Source organism: Athene noctua, chromosome 2 (genome assembly GCF_965140245.1).
Source record: "Athene noctua chromosome 2, bAthNoc1.hap1.1, whole genome shotgun sequence".
Lineage (NCBI taxonomy): Eukaryota > Metazoa > Chordata > Aves > Strigiformes > Strigidae > Athene > Athene noctua.
This window is the reverse complement of record NC_134038.1, coordinates 64,159,951-64,181,051: the sequence shown is the minus strand read 5'-3', so window position 1 is coordinate 64,181,051 and position 21,101 is coordinate 64,159,951. Positions and strand designations below refer to the sequence as shown.

Here is a 21,101-nt window from a genome sequence, read left to right as displayed (position 1 = left end):
AATTACTTTAGGAAAAAAGTTTTGCAAATGTATATCCAAAGCAAGTGGTAAACTACAGTTGTATATTGTTTGAGTTTAGGAATTAGTGTGCCAATTGAATCTTATTTTCCAGGTAACACAATAATATTCACTTGAAAACAGTGATTATGGGGCAACAATAATGTATGCATATATATTTGTAACTATACCTTGAAGTAGGTCATTGGAGATATATGTATGCTGATAAAATTACTCAGAGGGCAGCTATACACATTCTGCATGAACTGCTGAAGAATGGCGTTATCAGTTAGACTTAAACCTCTTTTACAGAACAGTTTCATTTCTGAAAATGGCAATTCATTAAAAATTATAACAAGAATTAAAGAAGCTTGATCAAATCCAGCCTTCAGATTATTCCCCTAAGAAAAAATGTACTTTTAATTTTCTAACCATTTGACTTGACAAGGAAAAGTTATTTAGGAATGTTTTACTGATGAAACAAAGAGGCCTAGACTTTGTAGCAAATAATTAAATATAATTATATCATCAAAAGACAGACTTGAAACTTCAAAATAACTTGGAAGAATGATTAAGTGTGTAAGTAAGTACTAGGACAGACAGAATGTTATTCAAAAACTAAGCAGTTAGCTAAATTTTCAAATTCATTAGAGGCTTATTAACCTGAACTGTCTGGAGTAGTTGTTGATACATAGATTCACTTAACTGTATGTACTTAACCCTCAGTTTTTCAACCAGAACAGGTACCAATGTTGTCAAATAAAGCAAAATTCACAAAGCTCAGAGATCCTCAAGTATGTTAATGCCCTTTTGGGAACCTGCATGGAGGGAAACATAGAAAATGTTTAGATCACGGAAGAAACTAAAAGACAAAACTGTATGGTTAATATGCAAAAAAAGTTGCTGTATTTCCACATCTGTATTTGCATTCTGTTTACAAAGTTTGAATTTAGGGCATTCAAGGTAAATGTTTGTATTTTTATACAGAACAAGAAAGAACTCTCCCCTTGATAAATTTATGGTACTATGCCCAGATTTATGCTTCCTCTTAGGTCTGAGTTTTTAAATTTAAGGCCCCCAAAATATTACAATCAGTTTTGGTGCTATATGTTATTTAGTGTTATTTAAACTGAATAACTGTTCAAGTCTGATTTGGGATGGTTTTGAGCTCCACCAGAGTTAGACCACCTACATTTAGCTGTCTACATGTGTTAGATGTCGAAACTTGTTTAAATTCAATGGAAATCTAGTAGATATACTCAACAGACTTTATAGAGTTCACTCAGCAGCTGATATTCTGCCCCCACCCCACAGGCTGGTCATTTCAGCAGCCCTGGAGGTTCCACTGGCCTTGAAAAAGAACAATGTACCCAGAGTAGTCCAGACCCCTAAATATGGGGGCAGGAGGCAGGTATCTCAAACTCATGCTTAGTACGCAGCTACACTTTTTATGACAAAGAAAAGCCCAAATACCCCTCCTGAGAGTGGGGATTGTCTGCATGTGGGTAAAACCAGAATGAATGAGAATGATTAAGTATTAGAATCAAATGTTCAACTCCTTAAAATGTTAAATACTTCTGTTATGCTGCTTTATCAACATACACACTATTTTCACCATCAAAACCAAGAAGAAAATTCGTATTATTCTGTGATTTCCTGGTCAAGTTAAGAGGCTGTGCAGCTTGGCACAATAGTCATAAAAACTGACCCTTTTTGCAAGATAATTGTAAAAAAAGTTTTTATTGTCATGAATTATAGATCCAAGTCCTTCCCGTTGACTACATCATTGAATTCCATTATAAGACCTTCTCATCCATAAATCTTGCTACACAGCAAATTTGAAAACTTACAAGTAATTCTCAAGTGTTCAAATGAAAACATGCACTCTGAATGCAATACATAATAAAGAAATCTGAGCAAAGCGTTTCAGAATCAAAACTGTAGGCACTGATCCAATAGCAGAAGTTATTTTAGCTCTAGTTTTCTTTTAAAATCATCAGCACCAATGAAGAACCTGTACCAATGGGATTCTTAGTAATCATATTTTAAATACTTTATGGAAGACACTTTTTCCTCTCCAGGGTTTAAGCATTGCCTACTTCAATCAATTTGATCCTGTGGCATTTAACTCATAAATAAGAAAAAAAAAAAAAAAAGATTTTTTTTCTTTAAGTAAAGAAGTAAAGTTCTGATCATTCTCAGAGGCACCATTTCTGTTCATCAGTCCTCTGTGAAAGTCACAGAATTTGGACCTAGAGATTTCTATGCTGAATCACTAAAACAGATCACCTCTGAAGAAGGACCATGCCTGAACTGTCTGGCTTGAAGCAGGAGAGATGAAATGCTAGACCCAGGAACAGGATATGCTGAATACTGAAGTATATGGAAAGCTTCCATCCATACAATGGACTTTCTTCAGGGCAAGCAGACAAGTGAGATATATATATATATATATATATATAATATATATATGTTCACTGGAGGAAATTTATGGATGCAAAGAAAGGAAGGACATAAAGTGCATCTCTGAGACAAAGCGCACATTTGGCTACTTGTTATCACATTGAATCCAAAAGGCAGGTTAAAAGATACACAGTTTATATCTTCCTTATTGCTATGTTTTCCAATTTGTTTTGTATAATATACATTTTTGTGCTGTTGTGTCTGTCTGACTATCTTGCTTACATCAATATTTTCATTTGAAAAAATACACTTCTATTTATCTCTGAAACAGTTAACTGCATAGGCTACTCCTTCCTGCATGTTTTACTACTGATAACTTGGGATAGACATTAGGTCAATAAAACTGGTGGGTTTCATATGCTATATGTACCCTTAATATTCAAAGGAATATTCAAAGGAAAAGCTTGTTCTATCCTGCAAGACTATTATTGACAACCACCTATGATGTGTGTTGAAATATCTGGCCACAAAACTAAATTTATTCATTTTGTATGACAGACCATTTTGTCCTCAGATTAGATTTTAGCAGCACAAAAGCATTTAGCCACCCCATTTCATGTATAGATATTATATACATAGCTTCACTTTAATGGTTTATGGTTTTAACTTCAGCTCAGATTTAAAAGAAACTCAGCAGCACAAAAACCAGGTTTATTTTTGTCTAAAAGAAAAATCGGCCAATCAAAACACAAATTTTAGCCAAATTCTAAATTCTACTAAGTACAACATGCCTTTGTATTTAATGTTGTTTAACCAAGAAAGCACAAAGCTTTATTTGCTAGTGTCCAACAAACCCAAGAATCTTAGGTTCTGATACCTCGTTATTTTGCTGTAGAAGCCATTCGTTTAGTAAAGTGTATTCCTTTGGAGACAGCTGATATGATTATGATTCAAAAGGGCAGGAACTATTACAGACATGATATTATTTTAATAAAGAAAAATATTTCAGATTTGTAATAAGCATACCCTGAGTTTTCTTTCAGTACTCCAGAACATCCTAAATAGAAGGCTTACTTCTTTTGGCTTTCTTTAACTTTGAATAACCTTCTTCCTTCTGTTAACAAAAAACAACGAAACAAAAAAAAAGCAAAAAACAGTAAAGCAAACAAAGCAGAAATACTAAGCTAACAGCTCAACTGAAAAGTTGTTTCTGAGTGAAATGTTTAGTTGAATGATACAAGAAGTAAATAATAAAGTTTCTATTTTCCAACATCAATGTAAAGTATGTTTATATGTACAGTGGGTAGATAATTAAAATGAGAGCTATTTTGAATATACCCTTTTACATGCTGGCAACCAAGATTTTCAAAGCCAGCTGATCCTTTTGGTGTCCAAACTTGAGATAATGACAAAAGCTTCAGAGAAGTGTTTAGCAGCGTCCTCAGTCAGAACCACAGTATTTTAATCTGGAGAGAGGAGGAAGCAGACTAATGAGCACTGGAGAGTCCATCTCTACCCCAGTTAATAGACAGGTCCCTCTCCTGTTCTGAGACTCCAACTGAAGCTTCTCTAGAGCTGTGCATCCACCTCACCTGGCTCTAGCAGTAGCAGTGCTGCACTGGCAGTGTGGCCAGCAGACAGAACTTGCTGTTGCCTGCCGCTTCCCAAAAGTAACTTGCAGGGCTCCGGCCGGTACCTGTGCTACTCACAGCCTGCTTGGAGAGAGAGGAATGGCATCCCCAGGCACGTGCGCCTCATGACTAGGACAGGTTGGCGCCCCTTCCCCATCCCCGCAGTGCAGCCAGACCAGCTACAAGCTCTCCGCTTGTCCATCTGCTCCAGGTGTAGAGTTAGCTCCATGCTCATGAGCCCTAGTGTGGCTGAGCCATTCCCAGTGGCAGGCAAAGGACTTCAGCACTTAATCTGTATCATGGTGGAAGTCTCCCTGCAGTACTCAGACCCCAGGGGGTGTTATAACCACAGTTATTTTTAGTTGCTGTTCTTCTTTTCTTCTTTGTGAGACTGATCCTGACTCTACTGCTGTAGTGCTGCAGTGCTGGGCCGGGAACTACAGACTCAGTTGTGGCCTTTCCCAGCTGCAGTTGGATGGGCCCAGCTCAGAGCAGCTGGGCTGGTGTTTCCCACACCAGCTCCCCTCTTCCCTGCTGTAGCCTGAGCTCTAGGGTAGGAGTGTGTTCCTCCAGCAGGCCCCTGAGGCTGCTCTACCCGCCCCTTCTGAGCCGCACAGACAGCACAGGCTGTACTCTTTTAATTGCCATTAAAAGTTATAGAATTGTCTTGTATTTGGCTTGAAAAGCATAACAAAAGAAAAAATGACAGATAAAATTTAATGTCAATAAATGCAAATTAAGTGGAAGAATCTGAATTATGGATACATGTTCTTAAGGTCTTAATCAACATGTGTTGACAAGGTAAGTTTATATATTGCAACATGTGACTAGGCAAAGGTACTTCAGATCGACCATGGGTAACGAGACCTCAGATGGTCATGTTTGAAATGAAAAATAAAAGGCAACGGAACCTGGGTGAAAAGGGTGTTGTGTTGTGTTAAATGCAGGCAACTTTTCCTCCTGGCTTATTCTGTAGAGTTATTGTACAGCATTGGACAGTGCTTTCAGCTGGCTGTTAGCTGAAATAATGCATACATGTTTGTATAAGAAGATACAATTGTAGTGAGACTTGGGACCTGTTCCTTCTAATGGGCCTGATTTCTGGGTAGAGAATGTGGTTCTAAGGAGAAGAAGATGGAAGATACAACTGAGTTTTAAAGATCTGATATTTAGAAACAGAAGTGTAGCCCAGTGGTAGACAAAGGCAATATTTAAGAATAATGAAAAAATATTTTGAAGAGGAATTTCAAAGTACACACTACTATCATTAGAGCAGCATCCAGAGGAAAAAGTATTACAAAAAATGATCATTATGAAGAACTTATTTAATTGCTGCTGCTGACCCCATCTAGTAATAAAATAACAACTTAAATATATTAAATAATTAAGAGAATGTAACTTTTAAAAACTCTCAGTTACCAATAGGCTTTTGGAACTAATTTCTACAGGACATTGCTGAATTCAAGCACTTAAGATGAGACACAGAGCCACTGAAAATGCCCATAGTTATATTGGGCAGGATAAAACCATTTTCTGTAGAATCAGAAACATATTTACATTAAGTAACATCATTAAACATTTTCATTTTAGTAGTATCTTTTGCAGGAGACAAATATTTTAAATGCACAGTTGAAGTAACAATAACATAACCAATGGCTAAGGTTAATTTTACATGGGTTAAGGCTAGCATTTCTTGGTCTCCCTGTTTTAACTGGAACATGCTAAAATGAAAAAATTTAAAATTTCTTTTTTATCTTAAACTTCAGGTCCTTGTAGCCTGGATTAAGGGATATATGTGTGAGGGTTTTTTACCTGCCTTCTTCTGGCACAACCTTTCTTTACAGATGCTTCCATGTTGCTCTCCTTGATTGATGAAGTCAGTTTTGAGGTCAGTGTTTCACATGTCGGATACTCATTCCCTATAAGCACCTTAAAGTATAGACGTTTATACCTTCATTAGCAAAAAAAAATTCAGCATTTTTCTACTTGTTAAAATGACCTGCTTTCTCAAAAGGTGCCCTCATAACACAAAGCTGAAATAACCTACCAGATTACATTTTATAGATGAAAAAATTGATAAGCACAACACATTTCATCCATGTGCCAAACCTGTGGGATATCATCCTCATAAAAATTGCACTGAAATCAGCTCAGCTATATATTTTATTGATATGCAGACAGAATCATAGAAAATGTAGGTTGTAAAGTATCTCAAGCTGTCATCTAATCATAACTTTTACTCAATCCAGAACTAAATTCAAAGATAGATCACACTGCTTTGGGCCCTATCCAGTCAAGTTTTGAGAACCTGAAAGGGTAACAACTCTACAACCTCTCTGTGCAACTTATTCCAGTACTTAACCACTCTCACTCTGAAAATTGTTTTTCCTTATGCCCAGTAGGAACTCTTCCTGTTGCAACTTGTGCTTTTAGAGAAACGGTAATTAAACTTGTATTTGCAAAACTTCCATGTTTGTCTAACAGCACAATGCCTTACACACACGGCAGTGATAGATGAGGTTTGTGATTCCTTCTAAGAGATGTTCATTAGTCTGGTTTCATATGAAGACAGACTGAACACTGAAAATTTCACCATGTTAACCTCACACAAACCTTGATAAACTGATAAACTGTCATAAAGAAAGGAAAACTAATTATCCCACCTTAAAAGTCCCAAATAAAGAAAGTGTATATCTCAGACATCACAGTAGATCAGCATCCCTTTCATAAAAATAGCAGGAGTGGGTGGCTAACATTAACTTATATGGTAGAAATTTTAAACTATATTAAGAATGATGGTAGAACATGATGAAAGTCATGCTCTTTACTGCTTAACATTGTTTTAGAATAGCCTGAATTTGTGAGAACCAGGGAGAATGAGCCATACCTGTTCAAAGTTCGATTTGGAATGATGACTGGTTGTCGTAGCACTGTAGTCCTTAGAATGGCATGCTGCTTTATTTTCTTCATTTTTGGCAATACACACGGTATCATTTAAGACAGATTCATTAATATTTAACCCCGCTCCTTCATTTGATCTCTTTGTCTGTTGCTGTGATAAGCCAAAATTTGTCATTTCATTGTCTAAGTTACAAATCTGCAAAGGTATTTTTTTTGACTGGTGTTGTTTCTCACAAACTTGCATGGTATTTTGACTTGCAAACTTTTTTTCCCTTCTTGCACTGGAAGAAGGAGATGGATATGTATTCAGACTCAGATTGATGCTTGATTTCTGAAGTGCTGACCCAACATTCTTAAGAAAGGAAGGAGAATTTGCCTTTTTGTAATTGACTTCACTTGAATTCCCACCTGAAGCTGAGTTATGAGAAACATCGGAATTAGCCATTTGTCCACCAGACTCTCTTTTCCACTGAAATACAGGTATACCATGTTTTGCATATGTTTTTGCATTCGTTACCTGAAGTATGCTGCTATGAGTAGGACTTTTAATTAACATATTTTTAACGGGTTTGTAAACATGAGTTATGCTGGACTTGCATGCAGGCAGCATAGAAGATGAAACACCCATAATTTTTCTTGGTGAATGTCTTTCAGCATGTTCTCTTTTCTTCCCATCCATTTGATTTGTGATCTTTCCATTCATTTGCATTAACTTTCCTTTAAAAATCGGTATAATTTTGCTGACTTTTGCGGGAGGGAGTTCAAAGGCTGAATTTACAGGCATTCCTAAAGATTTCACAACTGGTAATTCTGGTACTCCCGGTATTTGCCTGTTACTCATAGATTTTTCAGTTGCTTCAATGCTAACCTCTTCCGTATCCTTAGTCCAAAAAGTGTGTGTTTCTGGCTCTTTGATCAAACGCTCCATCCAGTGGCTGTTTTCTATACTGCATGGTGAAGAAATTCCAGGCAAAGTCTGTTTCTTTGGGGGAGCCTGCGTTAGAGATACTACACAAATCATCTCACCAGCCAGCTTCATATGCTTAGATTTTATTTCCTGCAATACAAGAGTTACTAAACTGAATAAACTGGATTTAAAAATCTGATAGTGCCACCTAATGCATCACTATATGGTATCAACTCAATATACATCACAATGTATAACCATGCATTTCCCTGTTTTGAATTAGAATGAAATATATTTTTAAACAATGTTTTGTTGTCACTATAAATGAAGATTTGTTTTCGCTCCCCACAAGTCTTTGTTTATAAACTATGCAGGAATATCGTGTTTCTCAGAAGGAAAGACTTAAATTACAGCCATTATCTTGGTTTAGTGCTTTCCCACTAGGTAATGCCTCCCCTTCTGAGGGGGTTTGCAGAGAGTTTGACTGACAGGGCTCCTCATCTCTTAAGACTTCTAAGAGCATATGTATTCTGAGCAAAAGACAGTTTGGATGTCTATAAAAACTGCAGATGACAAAGAGGAGCCATTCTAGCTTTGATCACTGAAGAGACATAAACAGGAACTACTTTCTGGAAGAGGATTATAGTATTTTAGAATCTCTCCAATTTCTGTCACTATTTTTTGTTCAGAATTACTTACTTCATTTCTTCTTTCATACACTACTACCAAAGAAATTTTGAGTCTCAACTTTTGTCACAGTCTCAAATTAAAGTAGTTTCGATTGCTTGCCTCCTTTCCATCACCAGCGATGGAGTAAATCTTACAGCTTGAGTGTTTTTATATCAGTAAGTCCACAGAACTTGGTATTTTTCTTGGTTTGTTTTTAAAAATAAATTGTAATAATAATTTTAAAAACTGTTACTGTTGTTGCTCTTTTTATTATTATTATTATGGAAGAGGTTTGAGAAAGTTCTGGATAGCCAACTGTAAAATAACGTCTATAGAATTGCAAATATTCATATCAATGGATAAGTCCAATTTTTTATTGTATTTGTGATGTGAACAGCAACATAACAATGGCAGATAGCAATATAATATTTAATTATACATTTCATTGAAAGTTACATGACTGATAGTTCTTTGTTGTGAAAAGCACAGTTTTATGCTCTTACTGTGTTCTGAATATGACAAAGACCACTTCATACCATGAACAAAGTACATGCTATTAATATGTTTAGAAAAAAACCTTATACGCACCGGAGCCCTGGAGAGTTCCTGTGTAGCATAAAGTGCTTTACTTGTCATCTTTACTGGAAATCCACATATATGTGAAAGATTACGCTTCATGTCAGAAAGAAAAGACTTCAACACACTTTCTGAATCTGTTCTAGGGAAATACTGCACTGGCTGACTTCGAATGCAACTTAAAGGGTATCTAAATAAGTGTTCAGGGATATATAACAAGTTTCTTTACATTTCTATAATTATGAACCATCTTCATTGAGAAGAAAGCGTGAACATGTCTAAAGCTTTTTCAAAATGATAAAGAAGCACTTACTTTCTTAAGGGACTGAAGTTTATAAAGTTACAGGACTCCAACACGACTATACCATGCTGGCCTACCATAGTAAAGATTACTCAATACAAGTGATCCTCAGTCTAGCCTTTCCTAGCAGGAAAATTATCTTTAAAACGAATATTTGTTGGTGATATTTTTACAGGAATTTAACTCTTCCTTTTACATCACCATTTAGAGTGGCATTATCATGTTTACAGAAGCTGTGAAGCAAACTGTTCTATTAGACTTACTATTATTCAATACTAGGACAAAGAGACTTGACTAAATATTTTGTTCCAACTTGTCTAGTGAAACAATTCTCCACTGACTTCTATGAAATTATGGAAGAAGAAAGTGTGTCGTATTCAAAAATGAAAATTTAGATCATTGTTATAAGTGTAGTAGAGGAAATGCAACAAAAAAATTCTGAAAGGATACGTAAAGAACCTTTCCCCTATTGGCTTGAAGTAAACACTGAAGTATACTTTTGGCTCTTTGAGATCCTCTGGAAGAATATATCCATACTTAAAAAAACCACAAACATGTATTACAAATACAAATTCGATAGGTACAAAAAAGGGAGGGGAAAATGAATGCAGTGTATATTGTTTCTTACCAGATTCTTCCAGTGCATCTGAAATTCTTCATATGAACGGAAAGGAGATTCTGGAGGAATTATGTGGCTGATGTTTATGATCTGACCCATTTTCATGCTGTGCATAGGTAAAGAAGGGATGATTAGAAAGGGTGTCATAAATCTCAGCTGAAAATATACTGGGCTTTTAGGGAAAAAAAGTAAATATTTTTGTCACTGAAAGTATTTATGTATTATGTTTATGTTTTGCAGACTAGTATCTTTAGCTCAGAAGTTTATGACAGAACAATAGCAATATTTCCTGAAATACAGAAAATAACTTGGCACCTGCAAGTCTATTCTCTTGTCTGTAATACTACCAGTAAATGCAGAACAAAAGCAAATGTATCATTTCTTCTCATATTTTTACGATGAAAACCCTTAGTGAAAATAGAAATACTTTGTGGCAAAGTATAAATATTTTTTTTTTCTTTAAATTGGTACCTTCTGCTAAAATTATATTTGAGAAAAATTAACTCTCTTGCATATCACAGAAATAGCAGAGAGATTACTAAAATTGAAATAATAGTTAAATTGTCATTTTTGGTTTGCTGGTTAATTTTACTCATTTTCTGTTAACACTAAGACCATAAAAGTAAAAATCAAAGATTCCTGAACGTGAAACAGGGTGTAAAACAGAAGTGTTCTTATCACTAGTATCAAATTCACAATTTGTATGGCAAACATTCCAGGAAATATTTGTTTCTGCTGAAATGTAAACAAACTCCTACCTTGGCAAAACATAGCACCAGTTACTTAATATGGAATGGTGGTGAATAACTGTATTTTCATTGCTGTCAAACAGCTTTAAGGTGTTTGCTGAAATATCAAAATCTCCTAACTTAAAACAGAAAAAAAAAAGTTATTCGCAAATATTTCTACAGCAGTATAAAATTAAAATTTTCAGAAATAGTTGTGTATCACAATACACTGAAGTTTATACATTATTATTATTCTATCAGCTTTCACAGATGGATTATTTCGTAAAATATTCCCATTATCAAACCGCATGCTATCTTATTTTAGAGCCTACACTTCCAAGTTATGCAAGTACAAGGTTTAAAGGTTATTTAAATCAGTGAAATTTAAACTTTATTTGAAATGTTTTAATAAGTAAGAGAACAGAAGGAATTTCTCAAGCTAAGAACTGTCTCGCCTCCATGCACATTTTTTGAAGCTGTAATCAGAAACCCATGTTTGACAGCCTAGTAACTGTGTACACCGCCCCGCCTGACCAGCTGCAAAGATCCAAGCAGCAGAATTAATGGGACGCATAGTTTCACCCTGTGAGAAGTCAAAAAACACCGCACATTTTCACAATGTGAAAAAACTTGACTGTAGGGCCGAATCAAACACTTAGATTTGAGATTCATTTTCTCTCTCTATGGTCTACCAGGATTTGCATTTCTTCACGAAAATCTGGACATTTGTTTTAGAAAAGTATTAAACTGATCAAATTAATAATGAAGCCATATCATGATCACTTCTATCATTGCTTTGTGTCATTTTTGAATTGGATTCCTATACATAACTTTAACGTTTATGCTGTCCAACTTCTGATTCACAGAAGAATCCTATTCTTCTAAGAAAGAAGAGCTTGGATCAGAAATACTTATTCTGGAAAAAAACAGCAAGTCTGGCAAATATGGCCCTGTATGTATGGACATATTCAACAAAGGTGACATGACTGTCACAAATGATAGTAATGTTTCAACCTCAACCATAATTTCTTAAACAATTTATTAATTATGCTTACAAGTAGCATAGTCCAGGCTGCTCCCATATTTTGGAAGCTGTATAGAAAATTAAGCAGATTCCAGAATAACTATATACAGGGACTTAGTACTGACAACTTATCTGTAGCTTCACTTTCAAGATGTTACTCAAAACCGTCTATGTATTACAGTGAGAGAGTGAAAGCCGCCTAGAAAACACTGCTAGTAGGAAATCGAGAATCATAAAGACACTTCACTACTGTATTCTGTTAGCATTTTTTAAAAGCCTCTTAATTAGCCTAGAATCTCAATTTTACAATGCTTGCTAGAATGCATCAATATATCTATAATATGGCTGTTATGCACTGATAACAAATGCATAGTCAATGAATATTACTGTCATAATGCAATCAGAAATAAGCTCTTCTATCCCCATGTGAGAGATGAGAAACCAGGCCTGTGAGAAACTAAGAAAAACAACCTGTGAAAGCAAAAACTGAGGCTGATTGACTAAATGCCTCATGCACTCGCAAGACAAAACTATGAGTCAAGGGGGCATTCTGTGGAGGTCGAAGCTGGTAACACTGCCCGATGCAGCTGGGGAGAGAGCCCTGTGGAGACAGGACAGCTCTCCTCTGGGGCACCTGTGCAAATTTCAAGGGCCATGTGTCCGGTGAATGAACTTTGCTTCATTATCCACAAAATGCATATTAAAGTTAACACCCCTCAATATGCTAACGAGGGCTGACATGATCATGCTAATGACATCATCCCATGAAACACCTTACCCCTCCCCGTACATGGGATACGTAGCTATGCGGGTCGACCTAGGGGACAGACCCAAGGAAAGTGGATATAAATCAAAGGGGGGAAGAAAGGACTCTCTCTCTCTCTCTCTTTCCCTCCCCCCTGCCCCCGCTCTGCCCCCCAGCTGTCTGGAGAGAGGTGAAGAAGACGAATGCCAGCGAAAAAGACAGCCGCCTCCTGGAACCCTCGCTGGTGGGATCAGCGCTGGAACCCAGACCGGTGATCTGTATTCCCCCATTCCCTCTATCTTCCTCTTTTCCTTTTTCCATTGAGAAATGCAAGGCATATTATATTGCTTGCCACAACTTGCTATGTACTTAGACAATTATTGTGTGTTCAATTAGTACATTGTGGGTAGTTAATAAATGCTTGAAGTTGGAGACTTGTTGTCCGCTCCATTTGGGGATTTGCAAATCTGAGTCACTTGTCCCCCTTGTCTGAGCGGGACGTGACATCCCATCATGCTATTTGCAAGTCACCTAACAGAAAAGAAGATGAAGATTAGTAAGACAAATACAGTCCTAGAAAATCTAACTGCTTTATACCTCAGGGGGTGGCAACCGAATTGAGCAAGCCTCCACACTGATGCAAAGCTGTCTCTCTGTTACACTGAGGTCTAAAACTAAAATAAAAACAAAGCACAAAGCCCTGTTTTGAACTACAGTTCACCTGTTAGACAGAAAGCTAAACCAAATGTTTATTTAAGATAATTGTTAGTCAAAATGCTGCATTTGAAAATCAAAAGGCAAGTCTTCCTCAGCATGGAAATTAAAATTATGTGCATTTAACTGTGAAAAATTAAAATAATAATGAATTACCATCCATACAGTACACCTCCCTAGGAACTCAACGCTGCCCATGGAACTGGATGCTTGATACTGATATCCTTGATACAGAAACACCCATTTTCAAAGCAAATGTGGTTCTTATAACCATTGACTGTAGTGAGTCCTCTAGCCCAGCATTCCGAATCCAGAAGTGGTCAATAGGAAAGACTATACGAGCAAGGCAAGCAGTTATTGACACATCTCCAGAACATTCACCCAGCCATGAGCAAGCTGTAGCACAGGGACTGGATGTATTATGTTCCTCAACATATGTCCCTGTTACAAATTTAGGCTTCAATATCCCCAGATGTAATCTTTAACTTTTATACTGGTATAAAAGTATTACTGCATAATTTTTGCAATGCTTTGTGACTCAACTTTTGTGAACAGCAAACATAGTATATACAGGACAGTCACTTTAGCTCATTTTCTTATCTGTTCTTATGGAACTTTCACATCACTTGCAAGACTCATAATTTGAGGCAAGGGCACTTAATTGCAATAATCACAATTTTTAAATGGCAAACTTCAATCTATAGCTGTAGATTAATAGTAGAAGAATTAGGGGTTTTGTGAGTAATTTTTCAAAAGTGCAGTTGAGCTGACAACTATTACATACAGAACATCATCTGCTATCAAGTGGATTTTGACAGAATGAAAAATGTAAAGACATTGTGTTGGTAATTCCGAGATCATGGCAGTATGAAAGCACATAACTATCCCTTGCTCTCACAAGTTTACCATTAATAGAATATTGTACTTACCAACAGCATTTTGCCTTCCTGAACGCGACAAAAAATCTTTTCCTTAATAAATAAAATAGATAGACATTATTTTCTAAACCATATGCCTAATGTCTTTAGGAAAAAAAAAAAAAAAAAAGAGAAATCACACAGTTTTGTTTGTGTGTCATGAATTCTGAAAGGTTTTTTCCTTTTAAGGAGAGGAAAACTCTGTCAATTAACTTTTCACTGATTCTTTAACATCTTGTATAAAAAAGAAAAATATATGAAGGTATATTAGTGGACAGCAAGTTACACATGATTTTTTCCTCCCAGTAAGAAATTTATACATAGAACTATTTCTAATTAACTAACAGTTCATAAATATCGCAAGTTCAACAGCAAATCTGTATAGTATTACTACGTATTTTACCACATATCATCAGTTTTGCCCAGCTTTAGCAACATATATGGTTAGACAAGCTGCATGTACCAGGGTCATATTACTGTTAGTCAATGTATTTCGTTAAAATCAGTTTTTTATCAGCTACCCCACTACTTCTAGCTGCTATTCCTGAATAGGTTGTTTTCATTCAGAGATTTATATATTTTGAAGAGAATGAAAACAAGATACTGTTAATATTGTGACTGGAAATAAGACAATAACATACACACTTTTCTCAATGTATATTTGGAATCATCTATACAATTGCTCTACTGTTATTAAGTAGCTGAAACACATCTGTTTTTCCATACTTTGGTAATTCACATATATCCTACACAGGAGTTAGTAGAGAGATGTCAGGCAAAGGAACTACCATCTAGAAAGACAGAACTTGGTAGGAGGAGATGGTTTGACAGAAAAACACTTCTCTATGCACGCAACCCATGTGCAGAAGTGCCACTGATGAAAGTCTGAATCTGAAAAACAGGCCCAAGTTTTAGAAAGCATTTACTGTCCAGCAATATTTGGTTTGGAAATTATTAATTTGATATGCTACGTTCAGTTGAAATAATTATTTGATCTGTTGCAAAGATGAGGAGGAAGATGAAAAAGTGAATGATATGTCAATTGAGATGGTTAACTTAAATCATCGAACTTGGACAGAGGAACAATAGAAATGCAATCAAAGAAAAAAACCGTAGGATAACTGAATGAAATAATGATGGAAATTAAATTATCGAAGATAAATGCAACAATAAACAACCGAAAACTAAATGCTTGATCCCTGAACAGGTCAGTTAAATACCTTGCACCAAGAGATGACCAGCCTTGTTCCATACAGGTGCAAGTCTGGCTGTAAGTGTGTAGGAGAGACAGGTCTGGAGAATGGATGGACTCACTGCTTGTGGTGCTTCCAGCTAATAACATCAGTGAGAAAAGAAAAATACATTATTAATAATTTAACAGATTTCTTTTAAAGGCTTCACTCAAAATTTAATCAAAGTTACTGCTACTGCATCTCGAAGCCAAGTGCTAGTATATGTTACATTTTTACTTTTCATCTACTTGGCAAGAAGAGGAGGTCAGCACAGTATTTGATGTAGGCATTTAGATTTCATGCGTCATCACAGTAAGGTGCACTACAATTCATTTAATGTTTTCATGGGGGTAATAATAGTCTTGGAGAAAAGATTAATTGAACTATATGGAATACTTTACTAGATATGCATCTCTTTTCAGACAATAGGCACAATATCCAAAGTTTACATACATTAACTCTGCTGTCAAACTCAAGACCAGAGACATTTTCTTACAATCACACGAACAACAGATGATGTAGCTTTGTTCACCCAGCAGTAATACTTGCCTGACTGCTTGCCTGTCCTGCATAGCTTTCTGGTGACAGTTAGCATTACTTGAGAAGAAGAAATTAATTAAAATTGGTTAAACCCAGTTAACTAATACACCTCCAGGAGGATGTTTCTAATGAGATGCTGAAGGATCTGCTTGCAGCTCATGGTTATTAAATATATTTCGTACTACTAATCTGCTGGTGTTGGAAAATCTAACCATGACAGTTCAGTTAAACATATCAACATAAAGCAGCTTTGTAAAGTAAGAATATTTGAACAGTATATGTCTTCCTAATCCAGATATGCATGTACACTTCTTGTGACAAAGAAAAATACACCCAAATGGCTGTGCAAATAAATCATGAGAGCTACTGCCTTCAACTACAATCAGACTTTTGACTCAGCAATTTTTGTGCGTCCACACATACATTCAGAAAATCCACAAACATTGCATACTAGAAGATAGCAAAGTATACACATAATGGTCTAAAAATATATCAGCTATTAAGCTCACGGGTTCCGTCTCTGATTTTATTTTGTTTCTCTGAGACTGTCCTATGCAGTCTGGGTAAACCCAAAATGTGAATGGGGAGACAGTTCAGCTGTCTGAACACCCTCATCAGTGGCACCTACAGGGCACAGGCAGAGGGGGTGACACCAGCAGGAAAGCTGCAAGACTTTGGCCCAAAGGACAGGTCTGTCATTGCCTCGAGGTCGAAGCCCAACGCCCCTGAGCAGGATTAGGATCCCACTTCAGCAGAAAGCTCTAGTGGAATTGTTCAGGAACTTCTTAAAACTTTTGACTCTGACAAAATATACTTACTATACCCAGATTCATAAGAGACATTTTGTCTATGGCACAGACTTTTCTAACCTGAAACTTGGCTCCTGCAGTGCAAATTTTATGTCCTATGAAAAATACTCATCCGGGGCAACAGCAATGGAAGACAAGTGTAACAGCCCTAAGAGCTGTGACATATTTCAGCACTTACTGTAGCTCCTTGTTTCTCTATGTAGGCTTGACATATTCCTGATTTGTAAAATGGTATCTAAAAATAAATTTTTAAAAAAGGTCAAGTATCTGAAATTAAGGAGTCTTTTAGCAAATCATAAATTAAATTCTGGTCCCTCAGTGACTTTGCCTAAGAAAATCATGCTAAGGAATAGTTAAAGCAAACACCATATCCTGTATTGTAAAGGAGAATGATAGCTAAAATTAGTTCAGGCATAGTGTAATCTCAGCTAAAGACACATTAACAACCAAGCAAAAGACTGCTCAAAACAAAATTGCAGAAATTTGACCCTACTGCTCTCATTGTGAATTGGGTGGCATCTTACCAATTGAGTCCATTCTGTTCCACAAAATGTTCACTATCTGAAAAGGCCATTTCATCAAGTGTAGAAGACATAAGCTGCCATCTACATTACTAATGCACAAAAATAGAAGTCTGCTATAAATTACATAATTTTAATTATTCTTGATCCTCAAACAAAACACTTCTTAGAGAAACATGCATGTATGTGTGATGGATACGCTTGATTCCTAGCTGTACTTTGGTTCAGGCTGACCAAGAAGCAACAGGCCTCACGTCCTTGGGGTGAACTTGTGAGCTGGAAAGCCCCTGGCTTATGTACGAGGGAGTGAAGGTGTCTTGAAAAATATTTCAAAATGTGGTTTTGAAACTCAAAAGTACAAGATAAACAAAGTACAGAACAAGATATCAGAGCTAAACCAAAGACATCTGTCTTGTCTAATACTACTGACTAGCAGCCAACTACTTCACCCTATAAATACCAAAATCAGGATGGGCCCAATTTGAGCTCTCCCTGAACAGCAGCTGGCCTGCACGCCAGGTGACTTTCCCCATGAGCAGGGACACCTCTTGAGGTTAGAGATTCCTTACCTGAGACTAAGAGATCCTTCCTTACCCAAGGCAGAGAGATCCCTTACCCATGACAGATCCTCAGTAAGTGACTGATAGCATGCTGAATTAATACTAAGAAGCGTTACTAATCCATGTAACTACTCAGACATTATAAACATTGTATGGGTAACTCCATTAGACATGAACTGTTGACCAAGTCTGAGATTAAGACTGGATCCAGCCACACCTAGGCTCCAAAAAGGAGTTTAGAAAGCAAGGGAGTCCACTCTCAACCTCAAGACTCAACAGGAGGGTCCTCTTTACTCTTTGTGCCTCTGTTCTCTGTGTGAGTCATTCTAACTCAATTATCCTTTGTACGTTTCTTCCATGCAGTAATTAATAAACCTTGCCATCGAATGTACTGAAACTTGCCAAATCACTGTTAAAGCTTATCAAACTTACTGAACTCTGTCAAATTATTATTTTACCTCAATAAAACATATTGCTGCTTCTCTCTTTTGAGTGATGTTCATTCCGCTCATCCGCAACAGTATGTAACTAGATAAACCTATGTACACAGTGATACTGACCGCCATTAGAACTGAAATTTGATTTAGTGTTCCAATAACAGGTGCAGAAAGGATGTCTTGATGCAGGAATAATAACTCTCTATTAAAAAAAATAAAAATAAAAATAAAAAAAATTAAAAATAATTTTCTGTACCCGATTTTCTCAGCTTAAATATATTTTCCTCATCTTCTGCAAACGTAATACATTCCACTTCTAAGTGGTTTCCAGTGGCTCAGTATAATATATTGGAGCAGTCCAAGTTACTTGCTCTTAACCTACTCATAGTGGTTTAAGACGAAGACTACAAGCCTTTGGCATGTTTGGAACTCTCCAAAAGTGTTCCTTTGGGCAGAATTTCTCAAAAGTGTTCCTTTTCACAGAATTTCTCATTTCTCCCCTTTCCTATTTAAAGGGAGCGACACACTGCTTGGTGAACCCTAAGGAGCTTATATAGGCTTTCTGAGTATTCTTTTCACTCAGTCTCAACTGACATAAAGCATTCCAACTTTGCATATGAACACAGATTAATTTTAACTATTTATTAATTTGAAGTAGGTGGCCTTGTTAGTTTTAGCTGATGACACTGAAAATATATATGTGGGTTTTTTTCCCCAATAGCCAGCAAGTCCCCCACAAAAAACCCCCACCCTATTCTGAACTATTTTATACTGTTTACTGCTGATAAGAATTTTGCTGGGTTTATTACAGTTAATTCTAGTACTGCTAATAAAATCTTTGAATAACAACCATTAAGAACTTCTGAAAATAATAACCCTCAGAATTCTTTACCTGCAAATCTTTATCTGTTTACTCCTTGTCTCAGTTTCCGGTATCTGAGAACTCAGTGTTACTGTAGTGGCACAGAGTTTTTGTAGCTCTGGCAGACTGACAAAGAACAGAGACTGGTGCCTGGTGTCATTCATGTTATATCGTTGACTGCCCCAAAGCGGTGCCTGGGTCTTAAAAGAAAAATTTAAATTCATTTTTATAAGGCAGATAATTGTTTACAGAACCTTAGATGTATATTGTACCAGGTAAATGAATAATCAATTATCTTCCGATTAAGATTAGGTAGGCAATATAACATAACTTGGTCCACTACAACAGACAGCTCAATACACTTTTGCTACAAATAATGCATTATACTTGAAAAAATAATCAGTTACAAGAGTCAAAATATTCAGAGCGAAGACAAGGACAAAAGCATCCTTTCCATCTTCTTCTCAGTCAACACCAGGGATGGAATTTATCTGGGATCCAAGAACTGAGGAATCTCTCTGTGATGTTATTCCCCTGCTGTCTGGCAAGAGGGTTTAATTCCCAGGAGCTCAACAGAGATCTCCTTAAGTCACACAAAAACTGTGGCCAGCCTGTGAGAGAAAATGAAAACCACAGAGGCATGGTGGAAATCTTTTCCTTTTTTCGCCACACAAGTCTCCCTTCCTAGTGGTACAGAGAACTTGCGTGTTCCTTGCTTAAATCCACCTCTCTTCTCAAGTGACAGGTCAACACCGTATTCTAACCTATGCAGAACTGTACTAACCCAGAATCACATTCAGCTATACGATTAATAATGAACACAGACAATTTGTTCTCCCATTCTTGCTCTCAAAGGAGAAACATGTGAAGAACAGCATTTTGCCTTGGTGGGAATGATTAATAAGTACACTCCTACATACTTATCAAAAGATGAAGAAAACATAGCTGGTATTTAGAGTGGGATATGGTTAGACGTATAGTGGTTCTACCAAGGCCGTCTCTCACATTCTAAGCCTTGCCTTACAATAGAAATGATTGACTTCAAGAGTATGAGGCAGTTCTGGGCTCAGGCCACAATCAATAACTTGAAGTGCACATGACCTGATATTTCATGTGAAATTGGAATCCAGAATACAGGGATATTCACTGCCATACCACTGAGATGTGCTGCAACGCAGCCATCTTTTAAGCTTCCTAAAAAGCACCAAAAAGAACAACCAAACGAATCAGAATTTCAGACTGAGAATGTGACCCTTTGATGCAATAATAACAAATTTCATGTGAGTGACAGTAATACAAAGTTACAGCTGTTACTGGGCCTGTTGGAATGCCTGTTGTACACTCCTATGTATTGCAGCACAGGCCAGGCTCAGTGCAAAGAAACAAGAATATTTATAACAAAACATCTAACATTTCATTATTTAAAGAAAATACACTTTTTAACTACAGCAGATTTCTCAATCAAAGTGCTTTAAAGAAAAACAGGCAGGTAGGAAGTCTTCTTGTTATGAAAATCCAGGCACAAACACTGCACACCAGAAAAAGCTGTTTTAATAGTTTTCCACCCTCCAAACCCTAAAGCTGTTTTGGGAAGTGGTCTTACCACTCCAGTGAAGATAGCAATAAATATTTCGTTTCCTGAAGTCACCAGGTATTCACCTGAAAAGCAATTTTTCAAATTGTGGTCAAAAAGTGATGAACTGGAAACATTTTTTGAGAAACAGTGTCAAAGATAACTTTGCTGTTCTGATTTTGCTTTGCCTTGATACAGTGCAACCCATTAAACAATTAACCTCACTCATATCCCCGAAAAATTACACAGACATTGTTTTATAAGTGTAATTTAAAAGAAAATAATGTTTCCTTGTTTCTTACCCTTAAAGGAAAACACATTTCAAGTTTTTTCTAGCACTCATAAAAAGTAGATTTTTTTTAAGTGACAGCCAAGACTATCACTTCATTAGAGAATTCCAAAAGCTACAGCTTAAGGGAAAGGACAATTTCAAAC

General features: G+C 36.5%; 1 protein-coding gene across 1 annotated transcript; it reads right to left on the bottom strand.

Moving 5' to 3' along the window:
• Positions 1–3,457: 3,457 nt before the first annotated feature.
• Positions 3,458–19,257, bottom strand: C2H18orf63 (chromosome 2 C18orf63 homolog). Its single transcript, XM_074897776.1, has 13 exons — positions 19,124–19,257; positions 18,355–18,433; positions 16,892–16,948; positions 15,353–15,464; positions 14,145–14,186; positions 13,099–13,175; positions 10,763–10,872; positions 10,014–10,110; positions 9,836–9,921; positions 9,097–9,274; positions 6,919–7,989; positions 5,844–5,960; positions 3,458–3,514 (listed from the first exon to the last, which is right to left on the bottom strand). The coding sequence occupies exons 1-13, from the start codon at positions 19,255–19,257 to the stop codon at positions 3,458–3,460; spliced, it is 2,217 nt and encodes a 738-aa protein (XP_074753877.1).
• Positions 19,258–21,101: the final 1,844 nt, after the last annotated feature.